Raw genomic sequence first — 23796 nt, 5'->3', positions numbered from 1 at the left:
AAGGGAATAGTGGGACCCTGGTCTCCTCTTTCTCTGTCTCACTCGCCAGCCACAAAATGAGTTGTTTTGCTCCACCACCCACTATCACCATGATGTGCAGCCTCACAAAGGCCCCTAAAACAGTGGGACAGTTGACCATGGATTGAAACCTCCAAAACTGTGAACCAAAATAAACCTTTTCTCTTTATAAGTTGACCATCCAGATATTTGTTTGTTTTCTTTGCTCTTTTGTTCCTTTATCACGTAAAATAAAATTGGCTGATTTTTTTTTTTTAATCATTCTCTGAGTTATGGGATATCAGGAGAAGAATAAACATCACTTAAAAAGTTATATGTCTTCTTCTGGAGAAGGAATTAGCATGGTTTTGGTTTTATCCAGGATAGCTGTATCATGTTGGACAGAATTATAACCTTGTTGTTATCTTTAGTTGGTTAAGTATGGACTAAAGATATGGGTATGGGTATCACATTGACAGGGATGGACTTGTGATCATTAATTTTGGTTGTCAACTTGACTGGATTGAGGATTGCTTAGAGAATTAGTAAAGCACACTTCAGAGTGAGTCTGTGAGGGTGTTTTCAGAGAAGATTGGCATGTGGGTCAGCATACTAAGTGGGGAAGACCCACCCTGAATGTGGGTAGCGCCTTTCAACAGGCCAGGGACCCAGATAGAATAAAAAAGCGGAAGAAGGGGAAAGCTAGCACTTGATTGCAATCATTTGTCTCAAAGAGGGTCCATTTTTCTGAAACTGTCACTCATGGATGTCAGACTCTAAGGTTTTCAGCCTTAGAAAGTGCAATTTCACTGAGACTCTGAGGGACAGACCTCTAGCCTTGAATTATGGCTATATCATTGGCCTTCTATTTTTATTCTTCTGGCTTCTTGGACTGATTTCTCTGACTCTCCAGCCTGCAGATGGCCACCATGGGACTATGCCACCTCTGATCACGTAAGCCAATCTAACAAATGCCTTGTTATAGTGATGTATATGTGTGTGTACACACACACACACACACATCCTTTGTTCCTGATATGTGTATATCCATTAGGTTTCTTGGGAGAACCCCCACTAATATATTATATACAGGGTTGAGTACTATCCTGTTTCAGGCACCCAGTGAGGGTCTTGGTATGGATCCTCCAGATAGGGGGAACTGCTGTAACTTTCAACCAATTTGTGTTTTTTACTATAAAGTTTATCTCCTATAGGTAGCATTTTTATAATTGGATCATGTGTTTTTAATTTATTCTGCTAATCTCTGACTCTTAATTTGAATGTTTAGCTCATTTACATTTAATATAATTAACAAGGTAGGATTTATGCCTGCCATTTTATTATTTATTTCCTACTTATGTCTTTTCTCCTCTGATCCTCAAATATCTTCATTTTAATTTTAATTTTGATATATTATTAGTACTTTATGAAGTTGTCTTTTAAATCAGATAAGGGGAAGGGGACACTATTGGGGGGGGGAGTAAACTCTCCCTGAATTGGTACAAGCTTTTGGTTAATTTCCAGAATTCAGAAAAACATTGGTACTGATTACTTTTATCGGTTTGTTGTTGCTGCTTTTTAAAGGAGAAATTTTTCAGAGATTTTTACTCTGCAAATTTTAGTGAAATTATTATCAGGATACTTCAATTTGCATTTGCCTTAGGTGGAATTAAGCACATTTTCTTTCATGTTAGCTGTATATGTATAGTCCATGATTATATTCTATTAAGTGTTTTTCTAATTGGTTTTTAGGAGTTAGGGAAATTAACCCTCTACCTTTGTATGAGTTGCAAAAAAAATTGTCTTTTGTTTACAGCGTCAGAAGAAAAAATATCAGTCTTAATGTATCTTTTTTGAAAAATTTGTTCAAATTAGTTATACATGACAATAGAATGCATTTTGACTCATCATACATTAATGGAGTATAACTTCTAATTGTACATGATGTAGAATTACACCAGTCATATAATCTGTATGCACAAATGGTAACAATTTCCAATTCATTCTACTATCCTTGCTACCCCTATACCCCCACCCCTCCCTTCACTCCCCTCTGTCCAATCCAGAATACCTCTGTTCTTCCCTAGCACCCCCCATCATTGTAGATTAGCATCTACATATCAGAGAAAACATTTGGTCTTTGTTTTTTTTTGAGATTGGCTTATTTCACTTAGCATGATATTCTCTAGTTCCATCCATTTATCAGCAAATACCATCATTTCATTCTTCTTTAAGGCAGAGTAATATTCCTGTGTGTGTGTGTGTGTGCGCGCGCCACATTTTCTTTATCCATCTGTTGAAGGGCATCTAGGTTGTTTCCATTGTTTGGCTATTGTGAATTGAGCTGCTATAAACATTGATGTGGCTGCATCACTGTAGAATGCTTATTTTAAGTCCTCTGGGTATAGCTGGGTCAAATGGTGGTTCCTTTCCAACTTTTCTGAGGAATCTCCATACTACTTTCCATAATGGCTGTACCAATTTGCATTCCCACAGCATTGTTTGAGTGTACCTTTTTCCCCACATCCTCATCAACACTTATTGCTTGTTTTCTTGATAATTGCCATTCTGACTGGAGTGGGATGAAATCTTAGTTTCTCTAATTGCTAGAAATGTTGAACACTCTCATATGTTTGTTGATTGATTGTATTTCTTCTTCTGTAAAGTGTCTGTTCACTTCCTTGGCCCATTTATTGATTGGGTTATTTGGTTTTCTGGTGTTAAGTTTTTGGAGTTCTTTATATATCCTAGAGATTAATGCTCTATCTGAGGTGCAGGTGGTAAAGATTTTCTCCCACTCTGTAGGCTCTCTCTTCACATTATTGATTGTTTCCTTTGCTGAGAAGAAGCTTTATAGTTTGATTCCATTCCTTTTATTGATTCTTGATTCTATTTCTTTCACTTTAGTTTTGTTAAGGAAGTCTGGTCCTAAGCTGACATGGTAAAGATTTGGGCTTACTTTTTCTTAAGTGTAGTCTGTCTGTTCTAGTTTCTAAGTCTTTGATCTACTTTGAGTTGAGTTTTGTGCAGCATGAGAGATAAAGGTTAATTTCATTTTGCTACAAATGGATTTCCAGTTTTCCAGCACCATTTGTTGAAGAGGCTATCTTTTCTCCAATGCATGTTTTTGGTGCTTTTGTCTAGTATGAGGTAACTGTATGTGTGTTTGTCTCTGTGTCTTCTATTTTGTACCATCAATCTACATATCTATTTTGGTGCCAATACCATGTCATTTTTGTTACTGTGGCTCTGTAGTGTAGTTAAGTGCTGGTATTGGGATACCTTCTGCTTCACTCTTGCTTAGGATTGCTTTGGCTATTCTGGGTCTCTTATTTTTCCAAATGAATTTCATGATTGCTTTTTCTAATTCTATGAAGAATGTCATTGGGATTTTAATAAGAATTGCATTAAATCTGTATAATGCTTTTGGTAGAATGTTCATTTTGACAATATTAATTCTGCCTATCCAAGAGCATAAATGATCTTTCCATCTTCTAAGGATTTCTTCAATTTCTTTAATTCTGTAGTTTTCATTGTAGGGGTATTTCACCTCTTTTGGTAGATTTATTCCCAAGTATTTTATTTCTTAAATGTATCTTAATGTAGCAGTTTTAATATATCTAAGAGTGTTTTATGCTTCTGAGTTTTTGTGTTATACTTTAAAGGACCTTTTCCTCTAAGATTATTTTAACTATTCCCCACTGGTCTTAAAATAATTTGTATTAACTTTATTGAAATGTACTTTACTTATAAGAAAATGCACCCATTTTAATGATGGGATTTGACAAATGTAGACACCTATGTAACTACTAGTACAATCATGCTGGAGAACATTTCAGTCAAAAAAGTTCTTTCAGGGGCTGGGGCTGCAGCTTGGTGCAGAGCACTTGCCTAGCATATGTGAGGCACTGGGTTTGATCCTTTGCACCACATAAAATAAATAAAATAAAATCATTTTTTAAAAAAGTTCTTTCAGACCCCTTTGTCGTCATTCCCAGGCCCAGCACAAAAATACTCATTATTTTCTCATTGTCTTTGCATCTGTGTTATTTCCCACTTGTAATTTTCTATTTGACCCTTCTTGAGTAAGTTACCTAACACTGTATTTTATTTCATTTCAAAGAATCAGTTCTCTTATATATGTATTAGTTATATCATTTTTTTTTTCTTTTAGAGTTAGCTGTTTGAGTAAGATGCCTAATCATTGGTAGGGTGTGAGTTTTTCTCTGAGCACATTTTTAGCCGAATTCTAAGGATTCTAATATGAAGAAATAGTCTCACCAGGCAATCTGCATTTGTTTTGTATGTATTTCTTATGATAAAATTTAGAAAGTCAGTGTTTGCATCTTAGAAGTTACTTTTATAACTATGGCTGTGGTTGGTATTCATAGACTTCTTACCGTGAGCACTGATGGAATTTATATATAGGCAGTTCCTAACTTACAGTGGTTCAACTTGTGATTTTTCACCCTTGCAATGGTATAAAAGTGCTACGTATTCAGTAGAAACCATGCATAGAATTTTGAATTTGGATCTTTTCCCAGCCTAGTGATATACAGTAGATATTCTATCATAATCCTGGGTGGTAGCTGTGAGCCACAGCTCCCACTCAGCCCCGAGATCACCTGGGGAAACCACCGATATTCCAGAGAGTACTGTGTTGCCAGTGTTTTAGGTTATTGAGTTTTGAGTTCTCACATCCCATCATGTCTACAAAATACATGTGTGTGTACATGAGATATTTAATGCATTAACATAAAACAGTCTTTGTGTCAGATGATTTTGTACAACAATGAGCTAATGTATTTTGTGAATATTTAAGGTAGGCAAATGATGCTTGGTAAGTTACTTGTATTAAATGCATTTTATTTACTTTTATTTTTTCATTATATTTTTTGACAGTGGTAAATTTTTTTTCATATATGTACGTAGGGTAATAATGTCTGTCTCATTCTACCGTTCTTCCCATACGCATTGCCCCACCCCTCCCCCCCACTCCTTTCTGTATAATCCAAAGTTCTTTCGTTCTTCTCTACCCACCACCACTATGAATCAGCATCCACTTATCAGAGAGAAAACATTCAGCCTTTGGTTTTTTGGGATTGGCTTATTTCACTTATTGTGATAGTCTCCAGTTCCATCTATTTACCTGCAAATACCATAATTTCATTCTTCCTTAAGGCTGAGTAATATTCCATTTTATATATGTGCCACATTTTCTTTGTCCATCTGTTGAAGGACATCTTGGTTGGTTCATAGTTTTGCTATCGTGAATTGAGCTGCTACAAACATTGATGTGGCTTCATCACTGTAGAATGCTGATTTTTAGTACTTTTGGTATAAACCTTGGAGTTTATAGCTGAGTCATATGGTGATTCCTTTCCAAATTTTCTTAGGAATCTCTACACTGCTTTCCAAAGTGGTTGCACCAATCTACAAGCCCATCAACAATGTATGAGTGTATCCTTTCCCCCACATCCTTGCCAGCACTTATTATTGCTGGTATATTTGATAATTGCCATTCTGACTGGAGTGAGATGCAATCTTAAATGCATTTTAACCTATGATATTTTAAACTTAAAATAGGTTTATCAAGACGTAATCCCATGGTAAGTAAAGGAGTACTTATTCATATTTCCTCTTCCCCACCATTCAATTCATCATATTATCTTCCTTAGTATTTTCCTTTGTACTGTTGAATATACATTTATTTCTGCCAGATTCTAAAATGTTCTAAATGCATTCAGAGCAGAGTAAGTTTTTCCCACTGGTTGTTTTTAGTCTTCATTTTCTCTTTTGTCTGCTTCCTTTCCCCTCCAGTTTTTAATCATCTTAGCTAGAGAAAATTAGGGCCTAGTCGATTGATGAGTAACCTGACAGTTGCCTCCATAAGGAACAGAAGTTAAATAGGCTCTGTCACAACCTGAGACTTCATCACAGGAAACTCAGAACATCCTGCCCAACCTCCCTGAAAATAGTCTCCCTAGGATTACACAACCTAGAACCTGGAGTGTAGCCCCTGTCCTTTGACCTTTGCCTGGGTCAAAGCTTAGGGTTCCTCCAGTGAGGAAACTGCTTTTGATGTTGTGATTGTTCTTGTTTATAGTACTAGGGACCGAACCCAGAACCTCACACTTGCTAGGCAAGTATTCTATCACTTAGCTACATCTAGGTCCTATACCCCCCACCCCACCATTCTTTCTTTTCTTTCTCTCTTTCTTTCTCTTCTTTCTTTTTCTTTCTTTCTCTTCCTCTCTTTCTTTCCTTCTTTTTTAAGACAGGATCTCACCAGTTGACCAGGTTGTCCTTGAACTTGCAGTCCTCCTTCTCAGCCTCCTGAATAGCTGGGATTACAAGTATGTGACACCACACCTGGCCAGGGAAAATCTCTTTATGCTAAATTCTCTGTGATTGTAATATGACCAAGTTCCTGAGTACTTCACCCCCTGTATTTAAGTTGTACATCCTAATTTGGGCAGATGTTTTAAAATAAACAGTTTCAAAAGAAATCCTGGCAGAGACCTTTAAAAGCCTTTCTGTTTCCAGCCTGGACTAGCTTTCATTCACTCTTGAACATGGCCGCACCCCTCCCCCTCCTGCAGTGCCTTTTCTCCACTGGGCTTTTCCCAGTCTCCACAGTTCAGACCAAAGGAACCAGTGCTACCAAATGACCACAAAACCAAGAGAGCCAGTTCTGGTAAGACTGATGTCTGCAAAGGTCTTTTATGTCCTAATGCTTGAAATTCTTTGTCCTTACAGGGAACAGACTTGGTGTCTATCTTTATTTCTGTCCTTATTCCTGTTCCTCTTCAGTCCCTTCTCCCATATTTCATCTGTCCTGGGTCTCCTTTAACTTATCACTAACTGCCCCACTGTCCCATCATATGCTAGCAACGTGACACTTGTTCAAAAGAGGCGAAGCAGAAAGCAAAAGAACTTCCTTGGCTTAAACAAATGAATCTACTTTCAGGCCTCAGAGAAAGAGGCAGGAAATAGGTTCAGAGGAGTCTTTTTGGTGCCCCTTGACTCATACTGCACTGCAGTGTTCTGACCAGGGAAGAAACCACTGTAGGACAGACAGGAGATCATGCAGCACAAACTCTGGAACAAAATATTTTTGGTTCATAGGCCACGTGATTGTCAAACTTGTTCCCTTTCCTTCCCAACTCAACCATTAAGTTCACATATCATCATTTAGGGTTTATTTAGCCTGATGTGTAATGGCAGAGGAAGCAGCAGGGGGCAGGGGTCTTCCCCAAGACCCCTTAGTCGTATCTGAATATCACATTCCCTATCAGTAATGTGAGGATATTGGATAATCCCTAATTGTTCATAGGTTCTGAGAATATAGGGTATGAGCTGTGTGGATGAGTGCACAGAACCCCAGGGTCGGCCCCTGTGTGTGCAGTGTGGTGAGCAGTTCAGCTGGGTGGAGTTTGGCTGTTAGACAGATCCTGAACTGGCTCACAGGAGGCCCCTCCACTCTTGTCCCCTCCTGGGAAGATAACTGTGGCATATGTCACAGACTCGGAGGAGGGAACCTTAGGAGGCAGAGGGGGTGAGAATGGGGATGGAGGTTTCCCAGGTGGGGGGTCAAGAGGGAAGATGGTATAGGTGGCATTGTCGAAGGGAGGTGGCGAATCAAGCCCAACATAGGGTGTGTGCAAAGGCAATCCAGCAGCAAGTCCAGAATCCTCGATGTGGTGGACTGAGGAGGGGTCCTGCAACAAAAGCAGGCGGGTCAGGCAGAGAGGGTGCCGCCCGTGTCTAGTTACCTGCAGTGGGAGGCCTGGGAGCACACTGGACATCCAGCTCTCCATCATGCACGCACGCTCACTCTCTCTGTCTCTCTCTAATCCTAAGTATGTCTGTCAGTGCAAGAGGGCTTTGCTTTGAATGTTTTAAACACCAAGTTACTCCCCAGATGTAGGAAGGTGAGTTACCAGGGTGATCACTGGGGCCAGGTTTACAGCATTTAGGGAGAGGACTGGACCTTTGACTGGGTCTCTCTCCTTTCTCCACCTTATCATCCTGGGACCTCTCAGTGATTGTGGGAATTTGGCTGTGGACTTGCAGAAGCCTCTTACCATGCCCGAAACTCTCTGGCTCTCGAACTGGTCACAGATATCAGGCCTGTTCCCTGGCAGGACAGACAACAGCACACAGTCTCTTCCAGGGCTGATCCCATTCCCTCACTCCATTCAGAAGCTCTGAAACTTGTTTCCTAGTGCATATTTGCCTTCCCCACTTCTACCGCCAACCCTCTACACTTCTCCCAGACCCCTCCCCCAGTCTGCCCTGTCTCTCCCCACCCATTTATTGCTTCCATATACAGCCTCCCTCTTAGAACCCTTTCCTACCTATTCCATCCCCTTTCCCCTAATCCCACCCCCATTCCCCAACTCCCCCACTTCTTTGCAATCCCATGTTTCCCCAGGCCTGTTCCCATTGAATCTCCCTCCCTCCCCTTCATCCCTCAGCTATGGGAATTCTAGGGTGTGGGTCATTAACTAAAGCCCAAACAGGTCTCTCTGTAGGGGAAGAGACCCAGACTCCTGGCCTCATCTGCAAAACCGGTTGACCCATAGAGCCAGCCCAGGAGAGGTGGGTAGACAGCTACTGACCTTTCCTTTTGGCCATGACAGCAAACAGCACCACAGCTGCCACCAGCAGGCCCAGCAGGAACACAGCACACCAGATCAAGGGAATGCTGAGGGACAGAAAGTAATAGGGCTTAATCCTGAGCCCTATGGAGAGTTGCTAACCAGGAGCCCTGGAAGAGTGAGAGAAGAGCCACGTTCTTAGGGAACCATGGTTGAGAGGGCATGGAATGGATGAGGAGGGTAGACTCAGGTGGACAGACACATTATCAGCGTCTCCTGGCTGAAGATCCACTAGGATGAGGGACCCATTGCTGAAGGGTGAGAGAGGTTGGTCAGTTAGTTTGTCTGTTGCTCAGAAGTTCCCCAAAGGTGGAAGGAATCTTAAGTTTCCCGCATTCAATTTAATCTAGAGCTCAAAACAAGTCATATCTTCCCCAAGTCACCTTCTCCCAGCCACCCCAGTCCAATCTTGCCAGTACCTCTTCTGTTGGCTGAGTTCCCAGGGACTGGCACTGCCTGCAGGGTCCAAGAAGGGGTCCTCGCCCAGACTGCCAGTCTTATGGGTCTCCTCCTCCTCCTCTCCCAGGCCAGGAACTAAGTCAGAAGGAAACATTGATGAGCATATACTCATCGTGGGCAGGCTTCCGTGCCTTGTTGAGGTCTGAGGGACTAGGAAAACGGAGCCCAGGAAGGAGAAGTCCTGAGAAAGGAACACAAAGAAGATTCTGGGATGTTCCTTAAGGGCCTCTCATTCTGTGGGTCAGGGAATGGTATTGACCCTTTGTATCTTTACCTATTTGCAAATATATCCATCTTTCCTCTGCCATCAGTCCATGTCCCCCTGAGTTTCTTCTCTGTCTTCTCCACCCCACACCCCTCTACTCTTACCAGGCTGCTCAGACTGTGTAGAAACACCACTGAGTAATCTCTGCCTATCTTTCATTCCCATCCCAGGAAACGTTTCTCCAGCTCTCGTCCTTAATGGTGACCTCGTTCCTGACTCATTGGCCTTAAACGGGGCCTCCCCACATACCTGCGACCCTGTGATCCCACCCGAATGCTGGACAAGCCCCATCACAAGCTCTACCCTCAGGGTTCCAGGGACTCCAGATCAGCACTAATGTGAGGCAACGCCAGGGGATCCTCTGAGGGCCTTGCTAGTACCCTAGACTCAGCTTTGTGGCAAGGCTTCTGTCGTCCCTACAAAGTGCTTGAATTCTGATTACGGGAATCCTCCCAGTGAGGCTTATCACAATTTGCCTTTTAGGAATTTAAAAGAATTCCTCCACCACAGAGTCAAGGAATGAGGAGGACAAAGAATAACTAGGACTGACCACTGTCTTTGTATTATAGAACAACTCAAGATGAGGGGGTTCCAATGACCATTTAGTCCACTCTCTTATTTGGGGAAGGGAAAAATGCATTTTTTAATTTTATTCTTTGGAGATTAGACACAAATTTGGAAAAGGAAGACCAAAAAGTGAAAAAAAACAAAAAAAGAAAAATTAGTATCCATAAGAGAAAAGTAGCAGCAATCTCTGCTTCAGGTAGCTGACATTTTTCTCTAGGAGAGTTTTTTTATAGCATTTTATTTTCTGGAAAAAAAAATAATAACGACATGTTTAATAAATTCTTAAATACTAGAAAGATGTGGGTCATGTGAATGAAATGTAAAAGTGTTTTTTTATACTGAAATTAGGGTGAGAATTTGGACCTAAATATTAATAACACTTTTTCCATTTTTAGAACTAAATGAGTTGAAGTAGTTCAGTTGTACCCCGCCTGTAGGTCAGGCACCTACTAGATGCTCTGTGAAGACTTGTAAGATTAAGATACGAATTCAGTAAATTTTAAGCCATCAAACTCATTACTAAGAAAGAAAAACCTGAAAGATCTAAAAATTTTAATTTGTTTATGCTCAAATTCAATTTTGTTTAAAACATTTCTAAGGGGAAAAAAAAAAAAAAGATAGCATTGAGTCTGTGGAAAGTGCTGGAAAAGGGGCAAAAGCCATGGGCTGCGAGGAGGAGCCGCCTCTGGCAGGGGAAATATCTCAGACTTCCCAGCCAGTTCAGCTTCCGCCCCCTCCACAGCTGCCAGGAAGATATCGCCCCCAGTGCCTCCCCACAGGGGCCCTGCCCCTCAAGGCCCCAGAGCCCTGACCGCAGGGGTGCTGGGAGGGCAGTCAGAGGGTGCAGGTGAGGCCAGGATGACTCACCTGAAGGGAGCACCTCCAGAGAGACCATGTGCACTGTCTGGGGCCCCATGGCTCCCTCCACCACACAGCCGTACTGCCCTGCATCCTCCTCCTGCAGAGTGACCATCTCCACCTGCAGCAGACCCCCTCCCAGGTCCGTGAGAAATGTGCGCTTGCCTCCTGGGGCCGAGCGATCCACCACTGAGGACACCAGGGGCTGGCAGCCCTCTGGCGAGAACCGGCACCACACCTTCCGAGCTCTGAGGTCCTGGAGCCGATAGTGGCACTGCACCAGAATGGAGCCCCCCACAGGCACCTGCAGTACCTCGGGGAGACTGCCAGCCGAGCCCCGACCTAGGGAAGGAAAGGAGGTGGGAATGATGTCGGTCAGGAGCTGGGCCACCTCCCAGCCCACCCTCTAGCCTGGGATAGAGCATCTGCAGTAACCCGTTGTCCCTGGACAGGGAAGGAGTGCAGTGCCGTCTGAGCCTCACCTGCTTGTCCCAGGAGCAGCAGCAGGAGGAGGCTGGGACCCATGACTGGGCAGGCAGATGCCAGTTCTGGGCTTCGCCTGGTCACTGACACAGCGTTCCCCTGAGGGAAGGAAGCATCTGTCTCAGCTGGTCACATGGGGCTCTCCGTGACCACAGAGTGGGAGGTGGGGACGGGTGGGCACCTCCAGGGCTGGGGATGGGGAGCTCTTCCAGACCCTGGTTGGCTCCGAGCTCAGGAACTGCCCCTGTGAGGAGGGGCAAGCAAGGCTGGCGAGAAGCGCAGAAGGGCAGAACCTTGAGCAGGGGCCAGCCCCGGGTGAGGTGAGGGCAGGTCGGCAACTGCAAGGCAAGGGAAGGAGGGAGGTGGTCTCCGGGGTCTTCCGAATCTGAGGATGCAGAGCTATAAAGGAGGACAGGAAAGTGCCCTACTGATGGCCCAAGGCCATCCGGTTTTAAATTCTTCACAGATGGCCCCTCACCACCCAGGCCTTCAGGACGCTGGCCCTCCTGCAGTGCAACCTTCCAGCGGAAAACTCCACCTCTGGTGCACCTGGATGGGGCTTGCTTCCGTCTTGCCTGGACGCGCAGGGCCTTTCCTTCTGGATCCATGTCCTCAGTTCTGGAAAACAGATTATTTCTTTGACAGTTACTTTTCTCTGTTCTTTTTCCTCCCTCCAGTTTTCTATGACTTATTAATAAGTCGCATATGGAATCATCTGTATTCATCTCATTTTCCCATCTTTGCTCATTTCCATCTTTGTGTCCACATTGTTCAGCCTTTTAGGAGATTTCCTCATATTTTCCTCTATCCCTTCTTTTGCTATCATTTGAATGTTCATTCTTTAATATTTTTAATTTACAAGATCTCTTTTTTTTTATTCTCCAGACATTCTTTATTTATGACATACCACTTTTGTTTCATGAATGTCTGTCCTCTCAGCTGGGAGACGATTCTCAATCCTTCACCTTTCTGCAAAGAGGCGTATTGAGTGAGGGACACTGACCACGCTTTGCTGGAGCGTGATGAGCAGCCATCTTGCCCTGGGACGGCGGGCACCTGCAGAGAGATTTGTATCCTTCCCCTTCCTCCCTGGAGAAAATTTATTCACGTTGGAGAATAAAGTTCTCTCTCTCTCTCTCTCTCTCTCTCTCTCTCTCTCTCTCTCTCTCTCTCTCTCTCTCTCTCCCTCTCCCTCTCCCTCTCCCTCTCCCTCCCTCCTTCCCTCCTGCTCTCTCTCAAGATGGACCCACATGCCAGATACTCTATATAAACTGCAAATCTCATAATTTGGGGATCCTGTCCTGTGATGCAAACCCACTGCCTGCACAGGAGACATGGGCCTTCATTCATGCTGCCCAGCCCCTGGGCTGAGGAACAAGGACAGAAAGTGACTAAGAAACTGGCCCTGGGCACCAGGGTGGACAGCGGCTGTCAAGGAGATGAGAGCTGCCTGCGGGGATGCCTGGGTTGGGGCATGCTGCCCCCATCTCCAGGGTGAGGCCTAGAAAGGGCTGGAAAAGCCTCCTCCCTCCCCTCTCTCTCCTTTCTTGTCCTTCTTTCCTTCAGGCACAGGGGAGTCCAGAAAGGGAACTGGCCCTGGGAGCCTGAGACAGCCAGCTGGGGTCAGCTGAGCCTAGTGAGGCAGGTGAATGGGTGCCCCACCAGCCCTGCCGCCTGGGACTGAGGGTTTCCCTGGGACCTAGCAGAAAGTCCTGAGCAAACCAGCTATTTATCTGTTCTGCCAACACATGTCAGGTTTTCTGTAATTTCCTCACACAAAAGTTATTTTCACACCTAATAAGCCACCTGGGGTGTTTTGTAATCTTAGCAGGATTGTGTTCAACATTTAACTGAATTCCTCACATGAATATGTTCCACTGCTGGGACGGAGGTGACCAGGCAGGATGCTGGCCTTCGGGGGTGTCATGTTGCTGGGCATGACAGGGAGGAAGATAGTGTTTATTGAGGATGTACTATGTGCCAGATGCCTGGCCAGGAATTCTTACAAATGTAATTACTTTTAAGCTCACAACCTTGTGAAGTAGGTCAGGAGGGGAGTGGGGAGTATTTGTTTATTTATTTGTGTTTGTGGATGAGGACACGGGCTCAGAGGGATTGAGGAACTTGCTTAAGATGTCTTGTTAGGAGGCAGAGGTCAACTGAGACGCCATGATCCTGTTGCCTCAGTCCAGTGTGCTCCTGAGCCCCAGGCTGGGGTTCCAATGGTGATCCCAGTCCAGAAGTGGGTGACAACGTGGCAAAGCAGGAAGGAGGAAAGGCCAAGTTCTCTGAGCACCGCGCTCGAGCGCCAGGCACGCTCCAAGGGCTCCCAGGCCAATTTTGTCAGCATGGTGCCCACAGAGGGAGCAGGCACAGAGGACCCAGCCCAGTCGTGGCTCTTAGAGTTTGTCCAGAATCTGTGGGGACTAGACAACCGGCCCAAGGTGAGCTGAGGAAGTTTGATGTGCCACCAAGCCAGAGAAGCCAAAAAATCACAGTGCTGGCGCTCCCTGGCAGGGGCTGGGGGCAGCCTGAGGCAGGCAGGCAAGGCAGGGCTGGGTCCATCTGGGACCAAGGGAGAACAGGAGGCTAGAACATGAGCTCTGAGCTGGGCGCCTTCTCAGTGAGTCCCCGTCCAGAGTTGGGGCCCACCCTCAGGGAACCTCACTCCACTTCCCCCTCACACCTGCACGTCGCAGAGGGAGGTCGGGCTGCTCCCCCTGCCTGGAACACCTCCGTCGTGCGCGCCTGGTCCACTTCCTCCCCTCCTTCACGGACACCTCATTGGTGCCTTCTGACGGCCGTCCCCAGCCCTCCCACAGGCCAGTACTCTCCCCCTACTTTGGTCTAACGTTTGTCCCCGGCACTCTGTGCTCTGGGCAGGTCGTCCAGTTCCTGCTGTATGAGCTGTTGTCTTTCTCCCCTTCTCCCACTGGACAGTGAGCGCCACGTGCCTAGGACCCTCGACCTTTGTCCTTGTCGTTCACTGTTGTCGCTCCTCAGAATGGTGCCTGGCCTGGACCACTAGGTGCTGAAGGCGTTCTGGATGAATTAATGGATGGATGAGGGACTGAGCGAGGGGCAGAGTCCCTTGAATGCCAAGTGAAATTTGGATTCCTGGGCAATCCTGGGAAACTCGGAGAAGCCACGGCCCCTCTTGGAGCTTCGGTTTCTTTTTAATAGGATGAGGGGTTTGGACCGCATCCCCAACTCTCAGGGGCTGCACTGACCCAGCCCTTGGCATTTGCCTGGAGGGCAAGTAGTAGCCTGAGGGACGCAAACTCCAGCGGGAAAGGATGAGTCAGTGGGTTGCATGGCCTTGGGGGCAGGGGCAGTGGAGGGCGCCTGGGGCTGGGAGGGAGCTGGCAATAGGCCAAGGAAGCCAAGGAGAGAGTGAACGCAGAGGGTGGCGGGAGAGGTTTTAGAGAAGAGGGCAGGACTCAGTGACTGGGTCCAGGGAAGGAAAGAGGAAGAGAAAGGTGGGCCAGGTTGGAGCCTGTGAGACTAGAGGGACGTGGTTCCCTTGGACCCCAGGTCCCAAGCATGAGATCTTTTCGCTTTCCCTCATCTGAATTCATTCTCCTACCGTGAAGCAAGAGAAGACCTTCTCGAAGCCCCAAATCCAGTAAAATAGGACAGTCTTGGATTGATTTCTGAAAGTTTAGTATGAAAAGCCCAGAAGTTGACAAGTGACCTGCCTCCCAACACACACACACACACACACACACACACATGTCCCTGCTTCCAGGCCCCAGGGAGAGCAGGGTGCAGACTGAGTGGCGTCTTGCCAGAGCAGAAACAGGAGTCTTGGTGGCCAAGGGGCACACAGGCAGGCTGGGGCGGCCCCTGGCTGGCCTCTCCCCAGCTTCTCCTCCACTGGGGGTCCTCTTTTCTCAGGGGCTCCTCGGGCCTGCAATGGACGGCACACTCAGCCCCTCCACCCTGCCAGTCCCCCAGCCACTGCCATACTCCCGGGCTTACCTGTCAGGGTCTGCAGCTAGTGGCCTGTGTCGTAGCCACTGTCCAGCCCACTGGCTGGCGATGTCCCCAGCTTCTGCCAACGCCAGGCTACAACCCAGAGAGCACTGGCTGCTAGAAGCTTGCTGAGAAAGACGAAGGCCAGGAGCAGAAGGATGGAAGTAGGCGGAAAAGGGGTCTCCCTCGAGAGGCTCCTTGGGAAGAGGGGGACAGAGGGGAGGCTTGAGGTGACCTGCAAACTGGAATCTCCTCAGAGCTTCGGGAAAGCTCCCTGCCCTGCACGTCCCTGGACGGGGCTTCGTGGGGCTCGGGGAGCCTGCAGTCAGTTCTAGGCAGGGGTCCCCACTAACCCGCTAAGCACGCCACCTTCCCCTGCGAGAGCCTTCTGAGGTCCACGTGGTATTCTAAGTGTGTGAGTGTGTGTGCACACGCGTGCACTCAGTGGTTACAAGGATATTGACACCAACACACAGGCGCGGACCAGTCGGAAAAGATTCTGGTTGTGCTGAAGGGGCAGGGATCCAGGCGTCCCTGGTTGCTGAGGCGTGGGGCTGTCAGGCTGCCAGGGGAAGGGTGGGGGGCTGCCCACTGGGGAGTCTTAGGGCCGCACTCTCAACAAAGGGTGACAGAAGATTTCAATCTCCTGTCAGCTGGCACGTACCAGCTGGTGGGAAGGGTGAGCCTGGCCAGGACTTCCTGCTCTAGTGGTCCCGGGACCGCCACTCCGCCTGGTGATGGGCTCTGTGGCGCGGGAGTCAGCTGGGTCTGGGAAGGGCTGCCCACTCACCTGGAGAAGCTGCGCTCCACTGGGACACCCTCGGGGCTCCCGGACTCCTCAGGGGCCCAGAGGCCTTCAGTGTCCTGGCGATCCTGGGGGTCTGCGGGAGACAGCTGTGAGTTGGCAGCCCTGTCCTCCTTCAGGCCAGCTGCCTGGGTGGGGAGAACCCACAGGGGATGGGGAGGCGCTCGGGGTTCCCGTCCTGCACGGATCAAGTCAGGAGCCTCTCAGCTTCAATAGCCTCACCTACACCTTGGGCAAATGGGATCGCCTCCTTGCTAACGATGGCAGGATCCAGCAGGGGCAGCCCTGCGGAGCGTCTGGGGTCACACGGGAGCTCAGGGGCTGCCTTCCCTCCCGCCATCACACGTCCCTCCCTCCTTCCACGTGGAAAACCCTATGGAGCTGTCTGCACCAGCGACGGGTGATTATGACTATGTCATTTCCTGTCACCCCTTGAGAGTCGGCTGAGCCTTTGACCCTAACGGGGCTAGAAACGCATGTCTCTGTGCCCCCTTCTCAGAAGAGAGGTGGGGTCTCCCCTGGTTTCCTCTCCTTAAGAAGATGCATCTGACCCTCACTGATGATAAAGGGCCACACTGGGTGTTGTGGTTTGGATGTGAGGTGTCCCCCCAAAGCTCAAGTGTGAGACAATGCAGGGAGGTTCAGAGGAGAAGTGACTGGGTTGTGAGTGGCTTAACCCAGTCAGTGAGTTAATCCCCCTGACAGGATGAACTGAGTGGTCATTGAAGTGGTAGGTGTGCTGGAGGAGGTGGGCACTGGGGTGTGGCCTTGGGTCTATATTTGTATCTGGCAAGTGGAGTCTCTCTCTGCTTCCTGATCATTGTGAAGCCAGCTGCTTCCCTCGGCCACACTCTCCCACCATGATGTCCTGCCTCACCTCGAGCCCCGGGGAAGGGAGCTGGCCTTCTGTGGACTAAGACCTCTGAAACCCTGAGCCCTCAAATAAACCCTTCCTCTTCTATAGTTGTGCTGGTCGGCTCATTTAGCCACAGCAGCGCAGCAGCTGACTAAAATACTGGGCGTCACTGGAAAAGAGGAGAGACAGAAAGGGCTCTGGAATCCCAGTCGCCCTCCTCTGGGACACAGCTGTCCACTAGAGACAGGCAGAAGGCTCTCCTGGAGGGTGGTCCCAGGGCAAAGCTGAGGGGCGTCCCCCCTCCTCAAGCCAGGATTGCTGATCCCAGGTCAGTTCAGTGACAGGAGGTCTGCACCAGTGTCCCCCCTTCCCCTGCTCCCAAGCATCACAGAAACCCTGGGGCCACCCGGACAAACACCATCATCTCCATTTAAACCATTTTTCCTCTTTTTTTTTTTTTCCGTACTGGGGGAAAAATCCCAGGGGCCTCTGACGTGCTAAGAAAGAGCACTACCACTGAGATGTTCCCAGCCCAACATCTCCAGTGCAGGATGAGGAAAGGAGGACACACAGCTCGAGCAAGCATCCTCTCAGGGTTGCTTTTCTGCACCGAAAACTTAACCTGTGTTGGGAGGCTCACTGGCTGATTGGGTGAGTGAAGAGATTAACCGGCTGCCCCATAAAGGCCGCCTGTCGTGCTCACATACTAAGCGGATGTTAAATGCATAAAGCAATTCGAGGAAGTAGGGCCAAGGCTAACTCAGACAATGTTTCAATGCAAATTAGAGAAAGACACCCTGCCTACAGGTAATACAGCCCTGCACCAGGGAGCTCAAGAGGAGTCCAGCCTGCAAGTTGGCTCCCTTGCACAGTGAGCAACCTGCAAAACCATCCCTGGGACCCACACGTGGGTTTCCCCAGGATCCCTAGGAGGCCAGAGTGTGGTCCTACACACAGATGCCCAGAACATGAGGCCTGGCCCAAACACAGACCGGGGACACACCAGCCACTCACCTGCCAGCACCTCCACCAGAACCTTCTGGAGCGTGTCAGCCTCACTGCCCCGGAGGCTCTGGCACTGGTAGAAGCCAGCGTCATGGTCTTGAAGGTTCCGCAGTGTGACAGTGAGCGTGCCGCCCAGGGCGTCATCCGTGATGGCCGTGCTCCCATTCCACTTCTTGAGGAAGGCCAGCAGCCACAGGCTGTGCGTGCTGACAACTCGCTGGCACGGACCCTCCTCGTCCCGCTGGCGGCACCAGGCCTTGCGCCGCCCCCAATGCTTGGTGGAGTCGTAGGGGCAGGAGACCTGCAGGGACTGGCCCGCCACGCCCTGGAACACCGTGGTGTTGTGGGCTCGGGTTGACTCTGCAGAAGAGACGTTCATTGGTGCCTCCATTTATTTGCCGAATATTTATTGAATAGCTACTATGTGCAGTGAGCCAAACAGATAAAAATTCTGCCCTTCAGGAGCTTATACAAATTGGAAGAAAGAAACACCTATGTGGCACAGCCCAGACATGATTTTGTGGGAAACTGGGAACCAGGAAACTGGTTTTCTCACTTTTTGCCTTGCTGGGTATCCTTAGAGAAGAAATTGGCCCTCTCTGGGCCCTCTTTCCAGAGATGCATAGTTTTAAAGCCCCTCCGGTTCTCTTCTGCACATCTTCTTCCTGTCTTATGGGACAAGGACCCCTCTTCTCTTGTCCTCATTTCAAGAGAGCAGGGTCACTGGCCCCTCAGGCCTGGAGCTGGTTCCACCTCCTCCCTGCCCTGGCCGCCCTCGCCTGCTCTGTGGCTCCATGCTGGTCCTCCTGCACATTCTCCTCTCCTGACTGTGAGCTTCCAGCTTCCCTATTTCTGTGGCTTTGTTCCCCTTGCAGGAAGGACTTGTTTCAGAACTATTTTGGGGGAGACATGAGGCTGCTATTTTAGGGATCCTCTTCGGGGTGAAGGAGACAGACTTGGAGCTCCGGCTTCTCGCCAGGCAGGGGCTACTAGGGAGTCGCCAGAACCTTCTGCCTTGGCCTCTTTCTTGTCCAGCCCCCACCTCTAACCATCATTGTGCCAGAAACTTGAAAGACAGGACCAAGAAGCTGGCAACCTGCCTTTTCTGGAACCAGAGACACCAACGCACAGTGGTCCTCCCTCGCACCCCTTTCCATCCATTCCTCTGCCTCCACTGGGCCAGCATGCCCCACCTTTCTCCCTCCACCTCCACAGGAGCTGCGGGGACAGTCTCCATGGCTGTGAGCTCTCCTCTCACCCAGGTTTGCCCGCTGCTTTGGGAAGAGGCTACCATATGCAAGAATTGGGGTGTCACTGCCCCCAACTCAGTGGCCAAAACCTCCAGTCCAAACCTCCCACCAAGAGCTGAGGCTGAGAGGACCTTCCAAGCATGAGAGGGTCCTCTCAAAGATGCAGGCCACTGTTCTGAGTCTTTCCTCCTTCCTTCCCTCTCTCCCTGCCATTCCCTGGAGGCTGGTGTTGTGCTTAAGTGGTTCATAATTTTAGGGGCTCCTACCAGTGCCCCCAAACTTCCCCTGACTGCCAGCTGGTGCCTAAGATACCCCCATCAGCATCTCCTTCCCGTATGAATGGAGGCCCGCAGCTCCTTAAGCCTCCATCACATCATCAGCGGCCTGTGTGGGTTTGGATGCTGGGGAGAGGCAGGGTGGGGACAGCTGGGCAGAGCAGGTCGCTTGGCCTTCAACCTCCCTCTGGGTTCAGCTCAGTGCCCACCTCCCCACCTCCACCTGGTCATGCTCAGGGAAGGGAGGCAAAGGAGGCATGCACAGGGGCCTACCTGTGACAAGGAGCAGGACCACCAGCCAGAGAGGCCCCATGCCGCCTGTCCCCGGCCAAAGACAGATGTGCCTTGTGCAAGATCTTGTCTTTCTCTTGAGCTGCAGAAAAGAGAGGGACAGCCACGTCAGGCGCTGCCCACAGGAACTGGGCTTCTGGTCATTGAGCAAGAGTCAGGACTGGGGTCTGGCTTCGTGATTCAGGAGGGGTGCGTGGGAGGAGGGGCGAGGAGGAGCTGGCGCTGCAGCCCGGCTGGGGGAGGCTGGGCATCCCAGACCTCTGAGAGGCCAGTCGCCCTCCTGCCAGCACCCACCCAGGGCCCCACCGGGCTGGGGTTGCTCAGCCATCTTCCGGCAGAGCCTGGCCTAGGGGTCCCTGTGCCCACAGCTGCAGTGCCAGCCACCGTCTGGTGCGTGCCTCCTCTAGGAGCTCGTGACCCACATTTGGCCCTTCTCGTCCTTCCTCTGGGCTGGCACCCCCAGAGTGTGGCAGCAGCTAGGAACCTGGCTCCGGGCCCAGACCTCCTTCTCCAGGTCTGCCCTTCCTTGCTTCTCGAGTCTGTCTGTAACCTCACACCCACAGCCCCTCTGCGCCCCATGATGCTCACGGGTGGCGCTATCGGGAGGATGCCAGGGACTCCTGCGAGTGAAGGACTTGCCACGTTCTGGAAGCGCCGCCAAGCACTGACGTCCTGTCACCCCAGTGAACAGGAGCAGGGGAAAACGGGTCACCCGCAAGAGGAAGAAATCTCTCTCCCTGCTGAAATGTCCCCCAGTCTGGCCTCCTTTGACCAGCTGGTGTTTCCTGAGTGACATGCTCACAGTGACATGTATTTTATGCATAGGGCACGACTTGAACTCCTGACCACCCAATGGGACAGAGTAGGACATGGCACTTCCCAGAGTCCTTGGGTAGGGATGTTTTCCCACAGGTTCCCATGAAGGGTGACCCAGGCACAGGGACCCACATGTGCAGTGCACAAAGGTGAGAAGTGGCCCCATGAACCTGGGATGGGTGGGGGAGACGTGAAGCAATATCCAGGGTCAGGAATTGAGTCATGCTAGGGGTCACGGCGGGAGAGGCTGGGCACTGTGGAGGCTACACATGACTAGGCTCTAGTCTCCTGCAGGCACTCATCTATTTGGTTGGGTTTTGTTTGTTTGTTTATTTGGTGCAGGGACTGAATCCAGGGGCTTAACCCCTGAGCCACATTCCCAGTCCTTTTTATATTTTATTTAGAGACAGCATCTCGCTAAGTTGCTTAGGGCCTCCCTAAGTTGCTGAGACTGGCCTTGAACTTGAGATCCTCCTGCCTCAGCCTCCGAGCTGCTAGGATTACAGGTGTGCACCACGTGCCTGGCTTATTTGTTCCTTATTCACATATTTACTCAGGTCTGTCGTGCCTTGGCCATGAGGACAAGAAGTGCATTTGGAGATGGGAGTTCAACTGCCCACCTTTGACCTGAAACCTCAGGGTCACTGGCTCCCTCTATTTGTACCCTTCTGGAGTTTTTCCCTCAAAGTCACGTTTATGGGTAAATAATTCACATGAAAAAAAAAAACTTGTCACTTTTGGGCATCCAGTTCTATGAATTTTGATTCATACATCCATGCGACAACTACCCCATCGCCAAGTCTCCTAACACACACAATAATGGAGAGCCCTTCCGTCAGCCAAGTTCCCTGTGCCCCGCTTAGCCAATCTCTTCCTGTCCGATTCTCAGCCCTGGCAACTACCCGCCCGACTTCTGATCCTGCAACCTCTGGCCCTTTCTAGAGGGTCCTCTACGTGGAGCACACAGCGCGGAGGCTTTCGAGTCTGTCTTCTCTCACATCGGAAGCACTCGACAGGTGTGAAGCTGTGTTTCTCAGTCATTTTATTGCAGAACAGTATTTTGTTGTATGGCCAGACCACAGGTAGTTCAGCCATCTGCTGGCTGAGGGACATGTGGTGTGTTTCCAGTTTGGGAAAATTGTGAAAAAAGCCATGACCTTCATGTTTATAAACATTTATGCATCTAAACCTTCATGTATGCAGACATTCACATGTATAAGCATGCATGAATTTATCTTTTGTGTGCACATATTTTTCATTTCTCTTAGATAAAACCCTAGAAGTAGGGGTTCCAGGTCAAATATAAGTGTTTACCTCTTTAAAGGCCGTATTGTCAGAATTTTTTTAAAAAAATCTTTTTCTCCTCTGTCTCTCTCTCTCTCTGTCTCTCTCTCTCCCCCCCCCTCTCTCTCCCCCTCTCTCTCTCTCTCTCTCTCTCTGTCTCTCTCTCTCTGTCTGTCTCTCTCTCTCTGTCTGTCTGTCTCTCTCTCTCTCTCTGTCTCTCTCTCTGTCTCTCTCTCTGTCTCTCTCTGTCTGTCTCTCTCTCTCTCTCCCCCTCTCTCTCTCTCCCCCTCTCTCTCTCTCTCTCTCTCTCTCTCAGTACTTGGAATTGAACCCAGGGCCTCCTGCATGCTAGACAAGCACTCTACTACTGAGCTCCATCACCCAGTCCCACCAAATTTTTTAAAAAGCCTTTTATACGTTCATGGTGAGATCTCATGGTTTTAATTTGCATTTTCGTGATGACTAGTGATGTTGAACATCTCTTTATTGCCATCGGTATATCTTTGACAAAGTCTTAGTTCAACTCTTTTGTCCTTTTATTGTTTATTATTAACTTAGTTATTAAATTGTGGGAATTTTTTATATTCTGGATACCAGTCCTTTATGGGACATGTGATTTGTAAAGACTTGCTGGACAAGTTTCTCAACACTGAATTTCACTATTTGGGTTTGTGAAGCTATGGCAAAAATAAAAAATAAAAGAAGGAACAACAACAGCCACAAAGACCAGGTGCGAGGTGCGGTGGTGCACACCTGTGATCCTAGCAACTTGGGAGGCTGAGACAGGAGGATGGAAAGTTCAAGGCCAGCCTGGGCAACTTAGTGAGAGCCTGTCTCAAGGTGAAATGAAGAAGGCTAGGCTGTAGGTCAGTGGTAGAGCACCCCTGATTCCATTCCTTAATACCATAATAATAATATAGAAGCAATAATAATAGCTGTTACTATTTTCCTTCCACCTAAATATATTTCTCTCTAAAATTCTCCCTCCATCCTTGTCCATTTTCCTCTTCCAAAATAAGGTTCCCTCTGCCCCGATGTCCCCAGCCACACACTCCCTCACTTATGCCTTCTCCTCCAGGGTCTCCCAGTTCTCCCGTCCCCACTCCCCAACTTTACCTCCACCTTCAAAGGATCTGGTCTCCTCTGTCCTAAAATCTCCACGTGTGCCTCTGCTTTCCCTCTGGGGGCTGCCCTCTCATGCTCCGCTCCCATGGGTGCTTGCAGCCCCCCATCTCCATTCCCTCCCACCCACACACTGCTTTTAAAAATATTTTTCAACTTTTTTTTATTATGCAGCTTTTAAAATATATACAAACATAGACTGAATGGTATCATAAACCCCATCTGCCAATCACCCATCTTCAACAGGGCAACGACTCAAGGCGGATCTCATGGGATCTACCTCCCTTCCTCATGTATTATTTGGAAGCAAATACCATCCCTCATGGCGTTTCATCCACAGTATCATCGTTATGGATGTAATGCTAAAATGACTCTTTAAAGTATTGCCATAAATCTTAAAGAACTTCCAATTGTTCCAACAATATCATGTATTTCACAGGTTTAAAAAAAATCAGGATTCTAATAAGTCTATGCATCCAGTTGGCTAATAGGATATGTCTTTAATGTCTCTATAAAGTTTCCCTCCGCCTTTTCCTTCCCTTGCAGTTTATTTGTTAAAGAAGCCAGATGGCTGGTCCTGTAGAATTTCCCAGAGCGTTGACGGTGTAGCCTAAGTTTCTCCTTGGTCTCTGCATTTTTTATTATTGCTGCTTAGCGATAAAGCTTTTTCTAGATTTTTTTCCTGCTTTAGCAAATACTTCATAGGTGGGGGTGTGTTCATCTAGCAGCGAGTTCCTGTGGAGAGAGGGCTTCTTTTTGTGATGTTAGCAGCTTTCTTGCTCAACACCCAGATTCATTAATTCGTTGGAGGCCGCCAAAGGGATC

At 48.4% G+C, this 23796-nt stretch overlaps 2 protein-coding genes across 2 annotated transcripts; both read right to left on the bottom strand.

Moving 5' to 3' along the window:
- Positions 1–5102: 5102 nt before the first annotated feature.
- On the bottom strand, positions 5103–11782 carry TREML1 (triggering receptor expressed on myeloid cells like 1). The gene is made up of 6 exons (XM_079146734.1): positions 11292–11782; positions 10819–11151; positions 9080–9194; positions 8622–8707; positions 8085–8137; positions 5103–7718 (listed from the first exon to the last, which is right to left on the bottom strand). Exons 1-6 carry the CDS (start codon positions 11332–11334, stop codon positions 7419–7421), a joined length of 930 nt encoding a protein of 309 aa, XP_079002860.1. The 5' UTR covers positions 11335–11782; the 3' UTR covers positions 5103–7418.
- Positions 11783–15278: 3496 nt separating this feature from the next.
- On the bottom strand, positions 15279–20043 carry TREM2 (triggering receptor expressed on myeloid cells 2). Its single transcript, XM_079146135.1, has 4 exons — positions 19732–20043; positions 17943–18293; positions 16058–16148; positions 15279–15464 (listed from the first exon to the last, which is right to left on the bottom strand). Exons 1-4 carry the CDS (start codon positions 19769–19771, stop codon positions 15290–15292), a joined length of 657 nt encoding a protein of 218 aa, XP_079002261.1. The 5' UTR covers positions 19772–20043; the 3' UTR covers positions 15279–15289.
- Positions 20044–23796: the final 3753 nt, after the last annotated feature.

This window comes from Sciurus vulgaris (assembly GCF_902686455.1).
Source record: "Sciurus vulgaris genome assembly, chromosome: 7".
NCBI lineage: Eukaryota > Metazoa > Chordata > Mammalia > Rodentia > Sciuridae > Sciurus > Sciurus vulgaris.
This window is presented reverse-complemented; position numbering and strand designations above follow the sequence as displayed.